This window comes from Melanerpes formicivorus, unplaced genomic scaffold (assembly GCF_026170545.1).
Source record: "Melanerpes formicivorus ecotype bairdi unplaced genomic scaffold, bMelFor1.0.p_v2 SCAF_1, whole genome shotgun sequence".
NCBI classification, from domain to species: Eukaryota; Metazoa; Chordata; class Aves; order Piciformes; family Picidae; genus Melanerpes; species Melanerpes formicivorus.
In genome coordinates, this window is record NW_027142353.1 from 5,171,059 (window position 1) to 5,190,568 (window position 19,510).

Here is a 19,510-nt window from a genome sequence, read left to right on the forward strand (position 1 = left end):
ACTTGTGTTCCTGTTTCTAGTGAACTTTTTGACATTCTGTGGTACCCTTACTACTTGCACCATGAATATTCACAAATGTGTTTATTTGTTCCAACATGTAGAGGGCAAAATAAGAATTGTAGAAGATTTGCTGAAAAGAGCCTTGCAGCTTTTCCTGAAGCTACTCAGAATATAGGCTTGTGAGGGAAGTTTATTTACAGCTGGATGTCATGGTAGGGCCAAACAGCCCCGGCACAAACCCAGACAGACACTAGGGTGTCGAGACATAAGTCCCACTCTCCCTGCTCCTTCCTGCAGAAAGCCAGGGTAACGCAGGGAAAGGAACAAACGGGACAGGACCGTGCATGTATCATAGTATCAGTCAGGGTTGGAAGGGACCACAAGGATCATCTAGTTCCAACCCCCCTGCCACGGCCAGGGACACCCCACACTAGATCAGGCTGGCCAGAGCCTTGTCCAGCCTGGTCTTAAACACCTCCAGGGACAGCGTCCCAACCACCTCCCTGGTGGTTGGGATGCTGTATGTATGGTAAGGGCATGTGTTCTGGCCACAGCCTGGCAGAACCCCTTCCCATTGGGTAACACTGATTTCAGTGCTCTGTTGGCCCAATTATCTCAGGCAAGATGTATATACAGGCTGTTTTCTAGTCGCCTGTGCTGTGCTTCGGCCTTGCTCTAGCCTTGCATGCTTGAACCTGCTTGGACCTTGTCTGGTGCGAAGTTGCCTTGAGTTGCACAGCATCAAGCTGCCTGGTCTGGCACTTGTGACAAAGCCATGAGAGTACAGACTGCAAGCCACAAGAGAAGCCACGAGCTTAGGTGTCAGAGCGAAGCCTGCTTCCCCTTGAGATCAGGGCTTTTGCCGTGCCTCAGCTCACCCAGGACAAAGTAAGCTGTTGCGGAAAAGCATTGTTAACAGCCTGTTGTCTGCTGCAGCCAGACCAGCTGTCAAAGACCACATGGCATTCCTGCTGGCAGCCTGCTGTGCCTGGCGCATAAGAGTGCCCCAAAGCCTCTAATGCACAGCAACAGCACTCCCTCCTTGGTACAACCAGTTGTGAGTAATTAATTCACTGCCTGTCAAGTCTCCCCCCGCCACTGTGGTTGAGCGCCATTTCACTCCTGGGGTATTCTCTGTTAGTTCCTCCTGGTTTGCATAAAATTGTTTAAATTGTTAGAGTTGCCCAATTACTGTACATCCCATTGTAAATATATTCTAACCATACAGCAAGCCTTTTAATACATTTTGGCAATTTTCATATTAAAAGGTTATTCATATTTTGATATTGCCATATAGTTTATAAAGGAAATTTTATGTCCTTCAGTATGAATGGCGCAGAAACAAGGAGGGTGTATAGTAAGAGATATCTTGCCAAAACTGGGATATGTACCAACAGTCTTGGGGTTAGACTGGGTGAAACAAAACTGCAAAAATCCAGAATGCATCTCCCAGAAGGTGGCGGAGAATGCTGGCCAGCCCAGCGGCGTACATGCTGTGATCATGGGCACGTGCACCGTACAGATGATAAAGGAATTTAAAAACTATGACGAAAAGATTTCTCATCTGGAAAGAGAACGAGAAATTATGGAGAGACAGAACCAAAGGCTTTATAATTTATTAGTGCTGCAAATTAAGTCAACTGCCTCCTTAAGAGGAGTTGCAGAGGCAGAAAGCAATTCTGTTCCTGACTTGCTGGAAAAGGAACTGCCTGCATCGTTCTAAAGGGCACCGATCCTGCCCATGCTGCAGTCGCCGTGGGGATCAGATTTTTGAACCGCTGTTGCTGAATGCTCCATGCATGGAGTCACAGAAGCCAAAGAGCGATTGCCGCTTGCCTCAACCTGGGACCATACTGCCTGAAACTGAAGATGAAAATGGCACCAAAACCAAGCCAACGAGCTGCGTAAAAGGGACTTTGCAGATCACGCACGGATCCTGCTCCTGTACGGCACCACTACAAATAAAACGCGGAAAGCAGCCTTACCTACCATGTGAGTGTGAGAGGAAATCAAATCACCTGCTGTGGACTGCAAAGTGTGAGGATGTCCCTCTGCAGCCGCCAATGCCGCGAAATCCTCTACGTTGCGTTATTCAAATGGGACAATTGTGCATGCAGCCCATGCAGGACCCAACACAGCACAGCGAGAACCCAGCCTGTTGCAAGCCGAGAGCCAATCCCATCTGAAATGGCGATTCCTCTGATTTGGCTTACAAATCCAGCCCAGCACCATGCAAATTTAGTCCGCGAAACCGCTGCAATCCTAAAAGCACAGCACTCCCGAAATCTGATGCAGAGTCAAACTGCACTGCACCAGCAGCCAGAAAAGAGGCTACAAGCCACCACCACAGCACAGAGGAGCCAGGAAAAATTCATAAGCGCGTCCACTGCCCGAACCCGCTGACTTTCAAGTGATAGAGAGACAACTGCTTTCAAGCAATTTTCTTATCCTTGAAGATCCTGATAACTGTTATGGTATGTGTCACATCTGTGAAGGACTTCTTGACATTTGTGCAACAAGGAATCAATCTTCTCACAATAGCAAATTACTGTGCTGAGGAAGCAGTTCCACCACAACTAAGCATAAAGACTTCAGCTGCTTGCCTGTTCCCCACCTCAGAGTCAGACAGAGGTGCCATTGCAAGAAGCAGAATGCTGATGTTCCTAAACATGTGAAATTCAGAAGTGAAGGAACTTAGGAATTGAGGCTGTGCCTTGCTTTTCAGTTATTCCCAGTACCATGCCAGTAAGCCAACAGACCAATTTACCCTTGCCAACATCAGGACACCAGCAGCTGAGGTCCACAGAGGTTTTAGGTGCATTACTAATGAGATTACTTCACATATTCATTTAGTGAAAACACATCTTCTTCCCCAGATTACTCTTATTACTCCACCCTTATGCAGGCAATACCAAGAGTCAGAATATAAAAAACACTGAGCTTTTTTACTTTTACAGACTAAATATATTGATACCTTTTATACAAATAAAAGCAAATTATGGCATTACATGAATTTAACAAATTCTAATACAAAACCCGTGTATTCCATAAAATGAGAATTTTAAATCAAAGTTCTACAGAAACATACAACTCCCCTATAAAGATGTCCAGTCCACCGAGCAATCTTTGCTCAAAATATAAACTTCAATATGCTCATAAGTGTATTACACTTAACTATATATTTGCATCAACATTACTGAAATCAGAAATGAAGAAAATCTACTTCTTACCAGAACTAGCTGTACGGCTCAAATGAGAATCAGTCCCCAGGTGAGACTGGTACAGCCCACAGCTGAAGCAGCTTTGCCTTGCTGGTGTGATGACCACACCTCTCAAACACATTCAACAGTTGCATGAATACTTTATAGTGTTACCAGTCCAGAATGGAGAAGAGAAAAATAATGTAACTTGGCGCTAAGATATGAAGTCGCAAGCCACATCCGGATCACAGGCAATACGTTGCCTACACCATGCACGGACTAAAAACTTTCTTTAATAAAAGTGATTTACCAAATACTCAAAACAAATCTCTGCCTATTGCTCTACTTCACACAGTTCAGATACCATGAAATGATTGAACTAGCTGAATTAGTGCTATACAAAATGATCATCTATCAAACATTCACTTTATACATAAACATTTCCCAAACAGATTTACAGTATACAATTAGTTTGTACAGTGTAAGCAACTGTTACAATGTCATTTCTCTCAAACTGAAAGCAGCCAAAAAGTCTTAATTTTAGTTAAAAGGTTCTTGGTCACCATTCAAATTTTAGCTTTCTTGCCTCACCCTATTCACATCCAGGTCATTGCATTTAACACTGCAGGTCATTTAATAAACTATACATAAGTCCATCTAACCATATGCTGCAAAACTGGTTAATGTGCAAGAAAAGCTCATTAACTCCAATGTATTTTTAATACAATGTATCTACATTTTTCCCCAGAATGCTTTCGCTTCCTGAGCTAGACATAAAATACCTTAAAACAGGTTTAGACACAGATCTGAGATCCCATAAGCAAACTACATTAAAATGCATGGGGCGGAGGAGGAGTAAGAAACAAAAAAACAAGCCACCTGCACCACTTCTGGTATCTTGCACTGCTATTTGCGCTCTAAATACATTTTAGATGGCTCTAATAATCTGTGGAGTAAAGTATTGGTATTAGAACTTAGTATTTTGTCTAAACTCTATTACTGTGTATTGCTCTTGCCTTGACTTTTATATAAAAGAACATGTATATTTCACAGCCTACTAAATACTCCTTATCATCTAAATCCAGTCACCTAGGTGACTGGATTTAGAAATGCTCTAGTATGTAACAGAAGCATGCAATTTCGGTGTTGTGGGTTTTTTTTCCCCCTAAATCAAACGTGATCATGTTCAATACTAAACCAAAGCAGCGTAGTACAACTTGGCATTTGGTAAGTACATTTCAGTATTTTTAAATACACTTGTTATTTCCATAAATGTTTGAGATCACTGTCAATGAGCAAGACGAAATCTAAACCCGAACACGGATTTTTGTTTGGATGAAAAAGGTATTCGTAGCTATCCGTGATTTCTGTTTCAGAACCTGGATTTCAGAAATTATTTTTGAATGAAAAAAAATAATCATTTTTCTAGTCAAAAAATGAAGTAACTTACAGTAAGAAATATAGTATTAAATAAGCTTATTCAGTAAATTGCAACAGGGTAAGCTTGGGTTTAAGGTGCTATTCCATCAGGCCTGAAGTCTTTCAAGGACTTCACCATGTGGGCATCATGTCTGGGAACCAGACTCTACCAAGATGCTTTGAAACTTCCCAATGAATTTGCTCTAAGCTGTACTTCTGATCAGGAATCAGAACTTCCTCCATAATAGAAAGCTGAGAGAGACGACCGCCACACATCTTCACAAACTCAACAAAGGCACTGCAAGAGACTTCACATTCTCCTAGGCCAACAGCTGACAGATACTTGCAACGTTCCGCAATACGGATCAGCTCCTCATCCAGTGGCCGCAATCCATTGGCACACACCACCAGTTCCACTAACCGAGGACACGTCATCCCAACGCGACCAAGTACGTCTTTGCTTACTGATCTTCCAAAGTACAGGTGAGTGACAGGTATTTCATAACGAAAGAACGGGTCAAACTCTTCTTCATACAAGAAAAAGTACATTACTAAATTTACTTTAGGAGAATGCTTGATGAAAGCATCCCAGCTGCTCTTCTGAATTGTGTGGAACTGAGTCTGTCCAGGATTTTCACTGACAACATCAATGCGCAAGTGTTCTAACCTGACGTGTTTTTCAGAAGACAAAGCAAGCAGAAGCTCATCACTCAGAAGGTGGTAGTTCAGTGCCAACTCACGTAAGCCATGACACTGGTCAGCCACACAAAGGATACCTGGGAAGAGAACATTATGAAAGAGGTTACACGCATAATGTATGAACCAACAGCCAAACAAGTAACTAAGGGCCAGTTTGGTTTTGTGCATCGCGAGGGCGCAAAGATGTGCTACCAAGACTTAACAACAAAAAGCTATAATTGACAGCTAGAACACTAATCTTTTTCATGGAAGCATGGTCTTGTGACTTTTGCTAGGGAAACATACAGAAGTTAACACACTGCATTGTAAACTTTCCTGCAGGTGTTGATTCTCATGTGACAAATATCTCACACACTGACCTTTGCAGCATCATGAGATAAAATGCTCCAACATCATACAGCACAGGTTTGCATCAAAAAGAGATCTACTGAACTGCTGATGCAGATGCACCCTGCATCCATTCTTCTCCCCTATCCTCCCCCATTCAAACAGAGAAGAAACCAAAGCAGAGCAGAAACAGCCTTTACAAAAATGCCTTCAGTTCCCACTGTCCCAACAGCTAGTATTGCACGTAATAAACAAGAGCACATCAATATGGACTTCACCATTATGTTTTACAAGGTCCTGCTGCAGTTCTAATGCAAGTTGAAATTAAAAGGGCAAACAGCAAACCAAAGAAACTTCACAAGGATCAGCAATATACCTCTGCCTTTGTTTCTCCAACCCAAACCCAAACATGCCTCTTCATCTTTGTACAGTAACTTAGGGAGTATTCACAGCATCCTTTGGAAGTCATTTACAGCTTTATATCAATCTTTTTCCTTTATTCCTCAGTGGTGGAAACTCTCTTGCACTACCTGCATTACTCTTCCACGTCCTTCACTAAAAAGTTTCTTGAGAACTAATCCAGAAATGAACATTCCCTTCCTCCCAACTGCAATTTGAAGGCATATTATATAATTTTAAGTGCACCTATAAGTAATTAGTTTTGCATAATTTGTGGTCCTCTTGATTCAATTAAATTTCTTCCAAATTAATACCAGCCTGCTAATTATAATATTCCTATTAGAAAGGGAAAAAAAAAAATCTGGGTAAGTCTCAGCACCCAAAACATTCAAGAGTGTAATTTTTGCAGCCTGTCTCCTCTAAAGCAAACTATCCCCAACACAAGCTCTATTTTTCGGTCTACTTTTCTGTCTCTAGACCTGAATTAAGCCATAAAATTTTCCTGCTATTTACTTAGCACTCTGGTTTTGTCATTAATGCATCTGATCCCATTCTATTAATCTCCATTCCATGCAGGACAAAAGCAATTGTGCTCCTTAAAAATGAATTGCTGTTTCTTGCCCATTTTTCCTTCAGCTTAACACACTGTACAAGGCCCAACAGAATACACCAAACAACTCTGTGAATCCACACTCTTTCCCAAATTATTATGTGATGTTCCATAAAGCCTTCTAGCAAGCATTAGCCACAAACCAGCAAGTCTGCTCTTGGATCTAAATCCAAGGATATTACTCTCTCTGCCTCAGTAAAAATTACTGCTGGAACCTTTTTCTCCTGAAAGACAGATTATGGGTCCTGTACTCCCACACACAAGGAATATCAAGTGAATTTTTAGTTACTAAAATTAAACAACTTCCTATCTATGACTACAAAGCTCTGACGAAGTAGTAATTCCAGTTAACAGACTGACAAACGTTTTGCTAGACAAATCTGCTGCGAAACAAACCTATTTTTCAGGAACTTCTTTATACAAAACCAAACAAGGTTTTGTCGCAGAGCTACACCTGCAAAGAGCATTAAGTGTATGCTTTGTTTGTTATCACTTATAGCCACATGGCCTCTGCTGCAGTGTCATTTCCCCCATGTTAGGAGTCCTGATGGTGAATTCTACATGTAATATGCCTAATATTTACAGTTGCAATATATTTGCATGAGTAAAGTTATGGTGACTAGAGCAGTTTCTACTTATCCTCAGAAGAAGAGCTGAACTAAGCTGCCAGCACCTCATTCTTCTTCCATTTCTCAGTGAAAAAATGTGTTAATTTGGTGGGCTGTGAATCCATCTTAAACTTGCTGTGCATTGAGTAAGCCTTCCAAACATATTAATTCTGTGAACTTCAAGAATCTTGAGCGATTTCATTCTGATAGGAGCTAGCCTTATTCTTGCCACAAAAAAAACCTTGAAACTGTTAATGAGGTACATTTAGTAAAGGCAGATGTTCTGCACAGCTCAATCGCATCTCTCCTTTGTTGATGCTGTCTGCACTTTTCTCCAACAACAGACTGCTTTCTTTCAGAATGACTAAATCAGCATCTTCATAATCCATGACATTGCAACACTCAAAACCCATACATAATGAACTGCAGAAAAGGAACTCACCTTCCAAAAACCTAATTATACTGGAACACTTAAAACAGGCATTGCAGAAGTAGCACACTGTCAAGTCAGTAAGTACTGAAGTTCCACAAGAGGTTAGTTATTTATCCAGAACTGACATGCACTGTTTGATCATAGTCACTCTTAAAAGTGGTGGGATGGATGGATGAACAACCATCTGAATTAGCATTTTATTCAGTGAAGTTGCTGTAGATACCACATCCATCCTCACTCTCATCTCACCCCTAGTTTTTCAAGGGTTTACTGGTTTCATACAAAATTCAATGCATACATTAAAAAACAAACAAACCAAACCCACCACCCATCACCCCAAAATAAACAAAACACCAAAACCAACCCCACAGAAATAAACTAAACCAAAGAAAAGTGCAACCAACCCCTGGAAAAACTCCAAACCACAGTAGCTTACCAGCTGGAGAAACATGAGGACAACTGCTCATTTTCAATAGTTTGAGTGTATCACTGTTGTTAGCCACCAGCACTTTGAGAGATGGATCATCTACTGGTGTATCGTCAATCTTAAGTGAAGAAAGTGACTTGGAATTTACAAACACCACTGTCAGTGCAGAAATAAAGTGAGACTGGGGAGAAAAAAAAAAGTTTGAATGGAACATCAGTATTTGAAATAAAAATCTCAATGGTTTTACACTGTATGGAACAGTCCTAGTTCTCTTGTACTTATTCAAATCAGTTGCTGCAAAAACATTCTTCTGATACTGCATCACTAAAAACTAATACTAAAAAAAGTAGAGGAAGTATCTTTGGCAAATCAGAACATCTAACATTAAGGTAAGAACCTGACCCAGGACAATCCACTACACAAATCTGTAGGAAGGACATGAGCAAAGAGAAAGACGAGAAGCCCTAATTTTGAGGATCATATGCAAATCGCACTCTAAAAGTAAAGTGTCATCTACAACAGGAATTCCCATGCGGTGAGCTGTGCTGCACTTACGGGATGCAAACATAGTCAAGAGTGGAAAACTTGTTAAGATGTGTCCAAAGCCAAATGACAATACTGCATTCCTACCACCCACAGAGTATCCAGGGTCTGAACAGATTTGTCTTGGGAAGTTAACTGGAGTGGTCAAAACAGAGCTAAGGAGTAAGTGATCAATTATATCAATGAGGCAGTACAAACAATGTAGGTCTAGTGCTCAAGGCTGCTCCTCAGCAATTTTATATAACCACTGAAACTTACTAGTAAAGACAGAACCCAAGACACCTTGAAAAACACAGACTAAAAACCAGATACAGCAATGCCTGCAGAAATCATTGGCGGTATGAAGGAAGTGAGTAATTACATTCTCTTGCTGATTTATTACAATTTTGACTAAACACTTAGAACTTCCTCCATGTACTATACGAGGTATCCCCTAAAAATTACCTACTACTTTTAGAATAGAATTAACCAGGTTGGAAAAGACCTTCAAGATCATCAGGTCCAACCTATCATCCAACACTATCTAATCAACTAAACCACAGCACCAAGCTCCCCATTCAGTCTCTTCCTAAACACCTCCAGTGATGGTGACTCCACCATCTCCCCGGGCAGCACATTCCAATGGCAAATCACTCTTCTGTGAAGAACTTCTTCCTAACATCCAGCCTAAACCTCCCCTAGTGCAGCTTAAGACTGTCCTCTGTTCTGGTGCTGGTTGCCTGGGAGAAGAGACCAATCCCCACCCGGCTACAACCTCCCTTCAGGTAGTTGTAGACAGCAATAAGGTCTCCTCGAAGCCTCCTCTTCTCCAGGCTAAGCAACCCCAGCTCGCTCGGCCTCTCCTCACAGGGCTTGTGCTCCAAACCCCTCCTCCCCTTTGTTGCCCTTCTCTGGACACATTCCAGCAACTCAACATCCTTCCTAAACTGAGGGGCCCAGAACTAGATACAGGACTCAAGGTGTGGCCTAACCAGTGCTGAGTAGAGGCGGGGGGGAATGACCTCCCTGCTCCTGCTGGCCACACTATTCCTGACACAGGCCAGGATACCATTGGCCTTCTTGGTCACCTGGGCACACTGCTGGCTCATGTTCAGCCTACTATCGACCAGTACCCCCAGGTCCCTTTCTGCCTGGCCACTCTCCAGCCACTCTGACCCCAGCTTGTAGCACTGCATGGGGTTGTGGCCAATGTGCAGAACCCGGCACTTAGATGTGTTAAATCTCATGCCGTTGGACTCTGCCCTTCTGTCCAGCCTGTCAAGGTCCCTCTGCAGAGCTCTCCTACCCATTAACAGATCAACAGCTGCCCCTAGCTTGGTGTCATCTGTAAATTTACTGATGATGGACTCAATTTGACTTCAAAACTGCTCACTGAGCCAAATGCACATGTAGAATCCTAAATACAGTTACACTAGAGAATGCCTGGCAACAGCATTTGCTCATTCTTTCGTAATATGTTTGTGGTTTTGCTAAAACTTACAGACAATGAGATTTAGAGCAGGAACTGGTATTTTCACATTAACATAATCTGTCAACATCAGCGCATGTGAAGAGAAACAAAGTTCAAATGGGAAGCAGTAGGTATTTTGGCTTCAGGAAGCACTCATAAGTATCCTGAAAAGGCACTGGTTATATATGTCATGTACTGAAGAAAAAGGTGCTCTGTGTTTCAGAAGTGTCAGTATAGTGTTTTTATTTTCTGTATTTAGAATGCAATTCCCGTGTCACTCAATCCTTAACATCACTAAGGAGGCTGTTAAATAGAAAGACAAAAGAAGTTAAATCATGTTTACAAAAACAGTAACTCGAAACCATACACTGAAGAGCTAACAGATGATGGGCAATATCCCCACCCCTCAAAGATGGGAATCTATCTTTTGAATACTGAAACACATGTAGCCGACTGTATAATTCTTTAAAGATTCACGTGGAAGGTGCTTAGTGAAAAGACTCTGTAATGCAACACTAAATGTGATTTAAAACTATTTGGCAGTTGTCACATTATCTGAAACCAAAAGGGTGCCAATGAAGATCATGCAAGGTACTTCACACCTATCCATTGCGATTAAAAAAACTAATTGGGTAGTGTTAACTGTTTTTCAGACGCATTCATCTTTATCTGTGCCTCATCCAACGAACCGATTACTAACAGCTTCCCACAAGAACTTATTCATGGTGTACTTCTGTTCTTTAAAAAAAATATTGCTGGTGGTAACATATGCCAGGAGCAATATTATTGGGGTATTAAATATCAAAAGTCAAATTACGACTAGAATTAGGTTCACCACATTCTGTATACAATTTCTAAAATGCCACATGATGTAAACCTGATAGGACTTAAAAAAAGGAAGCCTGCATTTTAGCAGCTTTGAAGCTGAGTAAGACCATAGCATGACCACCTACAAATAATTATTCAGCAAGCTGCATTGGACTGTAACTTATCCAGGAAAAATTAAGTAAGACAACTAAACCAGCACTGACATTGAAAAATAAGACAACATGCAAGAGCTGAAAGAACAAACTATTGCTAACACACCAAGACTGTGTGTTGCTGTCCCCATGTTCATGTTTTCTTATAGTCACATCTCAAAGCACATAGAAAAAGGGAAAAAAAATATTTCAAAATTAAGGATTAAAAATACGTATCAAGACGACTACGCAATGTGGCTGCGATCACTGCCAAGGATAATAATTGATAATCCTTACACAGCTAACCTTGCTTAAACCCCATAGCCCACTTCCTTTCCTGACACTGGCCCTACTTCTTCCTTGTCCTTGTTGCCATCACCAGCAACGATAGAGACCCAGATAACAGTCTAGCTGTGTCTCGCCCTTCACATACATGGAGTGGGTGCAAGAAATGATTCTGTGAGACATCAGAGATGTTCCTGCCACAGAACAAGCAGCCCTGGTTACCCCAACCACTCTCCTGTTCCTCAGCAACAGCAAATTTGTACCTTATTAGCAGAAACTCTTGTTTAGAGGAATGTGAGATCTGCTGTCTTCTAGGTCAGATGTGTTCTAATAAATTCTAGTTTAGGTAACAGGCAGGGTGAAACATCTGATGGAAAATTTCAGAAATACATTGCACTTTGTCTAAGCATCTGACACTTGAGAGTGCGACATGAAGTACTGAAAATCATGATTATACTGCCTTCTAAAGGGAGCATAATGATAACATAATCCTTGGAGCAAGGGCACATAGACAAAACTCTACCATCTGAACTCTACTCTGAACATCCCCCACAGCACAATTAGAGACATGATTCGTCAAGCCTCCTGACTTCATGTTGCTCAGTATTACACTGAGGTCAATGGACAGGACTTGGAAGAACAAGACTAGGATTAAGTTCTCACACAATGGAGAGAATGAGCAAAACTTCAGTCAGCCATCTTCGTAAAATATCTGAGTTCTTTCTTTTAATGCAGCCCAGTAATAAAGTTTCCTTGTCAAAGATTCATATTCTTACAATAAAACTTTTCAGAAAAGTTAAAAAAACACTCTATGAACCACTGCAGTATTTTGTTATAGAAAACTCTATACGTTAACATACCTTTGGTAAATCCATGAAGCTTGGCCGGGCAGTTGAAATTAGCCCAAGTGTTTTCAGAGAGCAATTCACAAGTTGTGATAAAATATCACAAGCTGCTTCTGCAGATTCCTTGCTACTGTCCACCTTAAACCAAAACAGATTTACTGTTGAGAAAACACCATATCAAACATGCTCATTACAAAAATAGCAGAGTGGGTGTACTTTAATGATCTGGGGGTTTTTTGTTTCCCCTCCCCTTTATCTTATGAAATGTGGTGTGAAAAAAACCCACAAAACACCTCACTGGGAATCCATCAATGCCATTCTTTTTTCTCCAAAAAACACTCACCACAGATCCAAGACAATCTGCTACAAATTTAGCACTGTCCTAAACACTTTGGCAAAATTTAGCATGGTGCCAGTTCAACTAAAGAGTTTGTTCTGAGATATTCAATCCACATCCAATAAGCAAGTGGAGATTCACATGAGAGACTACTCTACTACCTCTTTACATTCTTCTTTATTAAAATGCAGCAATTTTATAAACCCCTTGCTGTACGAAAGAGCTACTTCCTGTTATAGTGACTCAGCTCATAACATGGAGCTGCTGAAGAGCTGAGTCCATTATCATGTGAACCTAGTGACTGGACCTTTGTCATCAATACCACAACAGATATGGAACAGATATTCTCAAGGAAAAAAAAAAAGAAAAATTAATGAAGTTTTCATTAGTTAGCTTGTTACATAACTGAATCACTTCATGTGTCTCCAGGGGATTTCCCACTAAGCATGGAAGACCCCTTATATGTACATAAGTAGCTTTGCAAACCTACAAAATAGGAAAAACTTGACCACAAGATCAATTTCACATCCACCATGAGCCATGCTACCTTGTCAGCAACTGATCTAAGCACGATGCATGTTCATTTTGTATTTGAACACAAACTGAAAAAAAAGATAAATCATTATTTTTAACAATCCCATCTTTGTTTGCCTACAAATGGACATGGCCCTTAGTGCCATAGTCTAATAGTCATGAGGTGTTGGGTGACAGGTTGGACTTGATGATCTTTGAGGTCTTTTCCAACCTTATTGATTCTATGAATCTACTTCTTTGTGATTATCCTTGCTACCTAATCTTTTCAGTGATTTATTGTTCATTCTCCAACACTGAAAGACAACTGAAAGGTCATGTTCAAGATACCAGTGAAAGGCATCTGACATCTTTTAGAAATCACTTGATGTAAAGCAAGACAGGCAGAAGACACTGGAAGGTCATTCAAATACTGCTAAACAGTTTTACTTGGACACTGATAAAACCCTGCAAGCTTTGTGGTAATCTGGTATTACATCAAGAAATAGCAATACACATCATTAGCTAGAGGTGCTCCAGCTACACACCTGTAGATTACTACATTACTGCTGCTAATATCAGAAACAAACAACTAGCAGGACCACCTTGCTGCAAAATCATTTCTTTTCCAAATCTGTCGCACAGCTGATGCATACACAGCCATGACTATTTCACAGCAACCTCCCAAAACAGTCATATGTAGGCCAATGTTAAAGGTTTACATCTGCTGAAAATAATTACAAGAGGTGAATAAAATCAGTTCTCCCCAAACTAAGCCAAGCACAGTCAGCAGATCTACCATCCCTGCAAAACCCATCTACTTTTGCAGTTCACTGAAACACAACTGTGCTGAGCAGATGCCACATGCAGACAGTCCCATACAATTCCATACTGAGACTGCTAGCTGTTTACTATTACTACTGAAGATGCACTCTGTGCATTAAGTGTTTTCTAATCATGAATATTAGATATAACTTCCTACATGACATCAAATAGGGAAATGGCCAGTTTATGCATCAGAATGGAAGTTGTTTTGCTCACTCACTGTAGACAGAATTTTAAGGTGCTAAGACACTGCAAGAAAATAAAAAGAAAAAAAACCTCAAACATAGCAAACAAAATTCTCCACCTAATGGAATCAAGGTAACATAAAGGTATGTTCAGAATTTCCAAGTTTTGGTCCTGAAAACACAACCAAAGAAACAAACTGAGAGGTAGCCTCCATGTCTGTATGTCCATCTAGAGACCCCATTTCTTTGGAATACTGGGTCTGAAAACAAGGCCTACCACACTGTGAGCTGCCACACTTCCTTTTAAATAACTGACAATCCTAATCACATAAATAACATCATGCCTAACTTTACTGATGTTAATTTTCAGCATGTTAAAATGTTTTGATCACAAATGTCAATTACCACATTTCAACATTGTCTCAATTACTGACATAAATTAAAATCCTACTTCTCATGCTTTGATTATTTACGCAGATGAATCATCAAAACTGTCTCAAAAGTATCGTAACAGATTTCCTTAAAATTGTCTAAATAAAATACAAGGGAAAAGGAAAAAAAAAAGGAAGTATAATGAAGTTTAACAAATGCTTTTATTTTTATAAAATTACTTTTAAAAAGCCTCAAAAATACACTACCTTGAAGCTTACATACTGAAGGTGATTGGAATGCCTCTTTATTATTTGCTTGATTAGTTCAGGATGCGTAGCCCTCAAGTAAGATGTAGCTGGTTGATTCAGTTCAAACTCAAAACATCTCCAGAGATCAGGCATATGAAACACTTGGTTCCAGCTTCGGCAGACCTGTGATGCATGTGCACGATCCAGAAGGGGCAAGTACTGAAACACCTGCAGAATAATGTCTTGAAGAAGGTTCGCCCAGTCAGGGCTCTGCACAACTATGTTTTTCTCATCTTTAGTAACTTTGTGTCTCTTTGATCCTTTCTCAGTTGTCTCTTCAGAGGAACTACTGTTCGCCTCATTGGTTTTCCTTCCTCGTTTCATTCTATAGAAATAATAATGAGAGAATTCCATGTATTTTGTAAATGTAACAAGACTGAAAAGAGCAACATTAATAGAAAACTGTGGAGATGAAAAGGCACGTTTTCTGTAACCACACTTTTACAGGGTTGTGTTTGTGTCTTCTTCCAATGAAGATAAAAAAACCCACCCAGGTGACAGTGAGTTTGAAGTGGCAGTCTAGAAGTAACACTAACATATCTTTAATATTACTTCTTTAATCATTAACGGGGGCAATCCATTTATAGCAGTCACTCTCCTTTTGGTGTTTCACTTTGTGTTTGAGAGCACCTTGAACCTAATTCACTTTACTGTTTAGTTGATTCTCACTCTACTTTCCTACTAATGGAAAGGTATTTTTCTGAATAATTTTGTGATCACTGATTCATATGGCTGGCTGAGTCGTTTACCAAAACCACAGCTGAAACTGTGGAAGGCAAAAAGCAGGCAAGTAAATAAATAAGGAGCATGGGCATGCTTGCAGGTGTTGCATTTGTGTTTTGCCAAGTCATTTTTATTCCTAGACAGGAAGAACCTTTACTTTGTATTTATTAATCTTTAAAAAAGCTTACTTCAATATGCATTTGTATTTTTGTATGCATGATGTAATACATCAGTAACACCAGTGTGCTTCCCTCTAGTTAACTAGTAGATAAGTAGTACATAAGATTTCCAGTAGCAATCTGGCAGTTTCAATCCACAAAAAAAAAAAAAAAGTTTACAGTACAGTCAGCAAACTTAATTCACAACCATATCAAATTCAGCAAGTCTGAGGCAAAAGGTTGTTTCATCCTCGGTAGTATGGACTTCTGCCCCAGTGGTCTCATCCAAGTTCCACCTTATGTTAATAGTGAGTTCTTTAGTACAGTATCAGCTTAAAATTAAATTTAGCATCCTATAATACACTTTTAAAAGCCCCAGTGCAATGCACATCATATTCCTAAAGGACTAGGAAAGAGACCTTGCACTACACACTGCAATATATTTAATTCTAGTCTCTAAAAAGCTAAGAGGCTCCAGACGTAGGCTTGATATGTATGAATATCCCCAGCCCATACATATAATACTATTATATGCCCAGTCCATTTCAGACCTGATTAGCTTTTTCTGCTATATACTGCAAGTAAGTAAAAGTTTAAAAGTACTTTTTAAAATGAAGTGTGATACACTAGATATACAAGTGAAAAATTATGCTGTTTATTATCCAATGCATCACTGATTATTTTCTCAAAGTGAGCACCCTCTTACCTATCTTTAAACCCTTTAATCCTACCTACTCACATGATAAAAGCAAGCTATGACTTAAGATCTAAAGCTATTCATAAAACGATGCAAGCAAACCTGAACATACCATCAAAGAAACAGATTCTATCTTGACTATTTTCAACTTCATTTTTTAATCCCAATAACACTTGGGCAGCAATCATAATTCTTATGGGAAAAAAATCTCTACTTGCTTCCTGAGAAGTATTTACTATGACTCATAACTCATGGCTATGAGACAATGCAAAACAAGACTCTTGTGCTGAAGCAAGCTTTCCACCAGGAGAGAGTACTGTTGCTGAGCAACTAACTTCACCAGAAGAAAAGCTAGAAAACTGAATAGAACCATCTGCAAACAACAAGATGAAGAAACTAGATTTTGCAATTGTGAAAACTGATTTATGGTAAGAACGAGTATCAATTAGCAAATCCACTACAAACTGGTCACATTTGTGTTTCACATAACTGCTAAGCTTAGTCTGAGAATATTACTTATAATAAACCAGTCTAAAACGCAATATACCTTTAAACTAAGCAGATATTCCAAACAACTATAACTAGGTTATAAAGAACAGTTACCATATGCAAGCTATTCACTTGCCAAATTTGAGTTAGCATGTCTGAGGTCTTTAAGCCTTTCCAAATCCATCTCATCAGTCTGCAAAAAGCTACCCAAGGTAACTGACAGACTTGGCTCTCCCAGTCTTCCTCTACAGTGATGCTGCCTCAACTTTTGCTAGAAAACATGAAAACAGACTTTCTAGATGGGTACAATACTTTTCCTCCTGCACTGCAGGGTCAAGTTCTGGATTTTCTTATCATGTTACAAGGGCTGTTGTGCACATACCGTAGAGCTGATTCACATATACAACACATTCACTATAGCTGACCTTTTAAAAGAAGACCCAAGCTCTCAATGTGGCACTTACTTTCCTTCTTCCAGGAAAGATGGAAGCGAGCTACTACTGACAAAAAGGTATGAATTGTTGAAGTGGAAAAAAAATAACCTCCTAGAAATGGCTAACAGAACTGGACCAAATCATCAACTGCCAGCTTATGAAGCTGCACCTCTGAGCAAACTCTGATGAGTTTCAAGTTGTTAATATATGCTACTTACACATCAAAACTCACTCTTGAAGTTGTGGTTTACTATCCCAAGTTTTTATAGAGTCAGTGAAGACGAAAGACAATAGGACCACCACTAGAGCTATTCCGGTAATGAATTTGAGGTCAGTCTTTCAAGAAAATAAGATACTATGTGTTCTAAGTGCCACATCTTAGAAAGCAGAGGGTGGGAAAAGGCATTTGCAGGTATTACTTTTGTTCCTCACATCTTCGATGCTCCTGTAATTGAGAGGAGGGCTATTGTAAGTTTGCAAAAGTGTTTCCTTGGGGAGCTTCTTCAAAGGAGGGAAAAGTCTAAGCTCAAGAGTAAAAATATGATTTTAAGTACTAGATGACTATTTTGTCATCTTATTTCTAATTACTTTTGGGGATCTTGTCCCAGCATTTAAAGTACTGGACTATCTTTTTAAAAAGCACAACTGGTTTCAACCTCTTAACAATAAAACAAATAAAAAATTGAAAGAATGTATAAGTGCCTGCAAAGGTTTGTAGAGTCATCTAAAAATTATTTATTACTAGGATTGAAACAAAAGCCACTTAAAGAAAAGTAAACCTTTATGCAAAATTAATACAGGAACTGGCAAATGCAATTAGGCAGCTCAGTTCTCTTTGGTTTATGTATCCAACAGTCTAATCTATCCATTTTAAATTTGAGGCCAACAGAAACAATTTTTCAACGAGGAAGACTCTGATGCAAAATTCCATGCTGGCCTATCACTGTACTGGTACAACCTATTTTTCAAACAATGATTACTTATCACTTCTTACCACTCTTGAAACACTTGATCCTGCGTTTAAGTCTCTCTGGCATACTCAGGACAGTTATCACTAATCGATTTTTCCAAACTGCTGCTATAAGCAACTCCGCGTTAAAACCTAAGATCTTGACAGGGAGGGAGGAGGGAAAAGGTGATGTGTGTGCAAAAATCCCAGAACAACAAAAATATCCAACTCCACCAGGACTGAAAGATGGGTGAAGCCTGGACGCTTGACTCATGAGATTTTCCAATTATACTTCTCTACCTATTATAGTAACTTGCTTCAGAACAAAACGTTCAGAACTCCACATCTGGGCGCAACCCACGCTATCGCGCTTGAGGTAGTCACGTTCAACCATAATCACATAGTTCAGTCACCAAGTCAAGAGGAGGAGCAAAGCACATGCTAACATTGTTTTTATTGGTAAGGTGGAGACAACACAATGGCCAAAAAAAAAAAAAAAAAAGCAAGCAACTGTGCAGGGCTGTTGACATTGTGCTGATAACGCCTGCCCACGAACAAACCGAGCTGAGCTCCCTGTGTGGTTCTACACCTGAAGGCTGGGCTGGAAACAATAGGTGTGCGCTAACAGGGGAAACGCACTGAAAGGAGCGACCCAGACATAAACCTAACTCACAATTACCGTGAACAATTTAGCTATGCTGAAAACGATGAGGGATTTACAATTCCTTACTGTCACTACGAGAAGGCTGTGAGGTAGCGACACCTAAATACGGAGCCCGCAGCGCCCTGAGACGTTTCACCTCAGGGTCGACTTCTTCTGGCCCAACCCCACCTACAGGGCTCGGAGAGATTGATACCCGGCCCCAAGCCCTGCTGCCCCCACTGCTCGGACCCCCTTCTCCTCCCTACACAGGCAGCACTGCTGGGGTCCAGAGGACGGTCCTGCGGCGCTGCCACCGCCCACCCCATTCCAATCCCTTCACCTGGCGGCTCCCAGCTGCGCTTCGCGTTAACCAGGACTCGGGCCGTGATGGCGCCTCCGCTCCGGCCACATCAGCTCCCTTCACCGAAGCCAACGCCAACGTCTGCTTCACCCTTCCAGTCTGTCTGTCCGACCCCGTCCCGTCCGCGTCGCTGCTTCTCCCCCTTCCTCCCTCTCTGTTTACTTCCCAGTAGCGGAAGCGACGCAAGGCAGCCAAAATGGCGGCGGGCGGGCTGCGTGGCGGCGCCTCCCCTCTGCCCCCACCCCTCACGAGCGGGAGGCGGTGCGCGAGAGGCTGTGGCGGGCGCTTGGATGGTTTCCCTGGCACGGTGGCGCC

General features: G+C 40.8%; 1 protein-coding gene across 1 annotated transcript; it reads right to left on the reverse strand.

Annotated features, from left to right (window-relative positions):
- Window positions 1-2,926: 2,926 nt before the first annotated feature.
- FBXL3 (F-box and leucine rich repeat protein 3) lies at window positions 2,927-19,408 on the reverse strand. Its single transcript, XM_068155435.1, has 5 exons — window positions 19,175-19,408; window positions 14,700-15,066; window positions 12,220-12,342; window positions 8,132-8,303; window positions 2,927-5,395 (listed from the first exon to the last, which is right to left on the reverse strand). Exons 2-5 carry the CDS (start codon window positions 15,063-15,065, stop codon window positions 4,752-4,754), a joined length of 1,305 nt encoding a protein of 434 aa, XP_068011536.1. The 5' UTR covers window position 15,066; window positions 19,175-19,408; the 3' UTR covers window positions 2,927-4,751.
- Between the last annotated feature and the right edge of the window lie 102 nt (window positions 19,409-19,510).

Bases quoted from the DNA above. Each gene is read 5' to 3' on its own strand.
- FBXL3 (XM_068155435.1), bottom strand. From the start codon at position 15,065: ATGAAACGAGGAAGGAAAACCAATGAGGCGAACAGTAGTTCCTCTGAA. The intron at 12,343-14,699 runs GTAGTGTATTTT...TTTTGGTTTAAG, and splicing joins TTCAGTATGTAAGCTTCAAG to GTGGACAGTAGCAAGGAATC. The intron at 5,396-8,131 runs GTAAGCTACTGT...TTCTCTTCCCAG, and splicing joins TCCTCATGTTTCTCCAGCTG to GTATCCTTTGTGTGGCTGAC.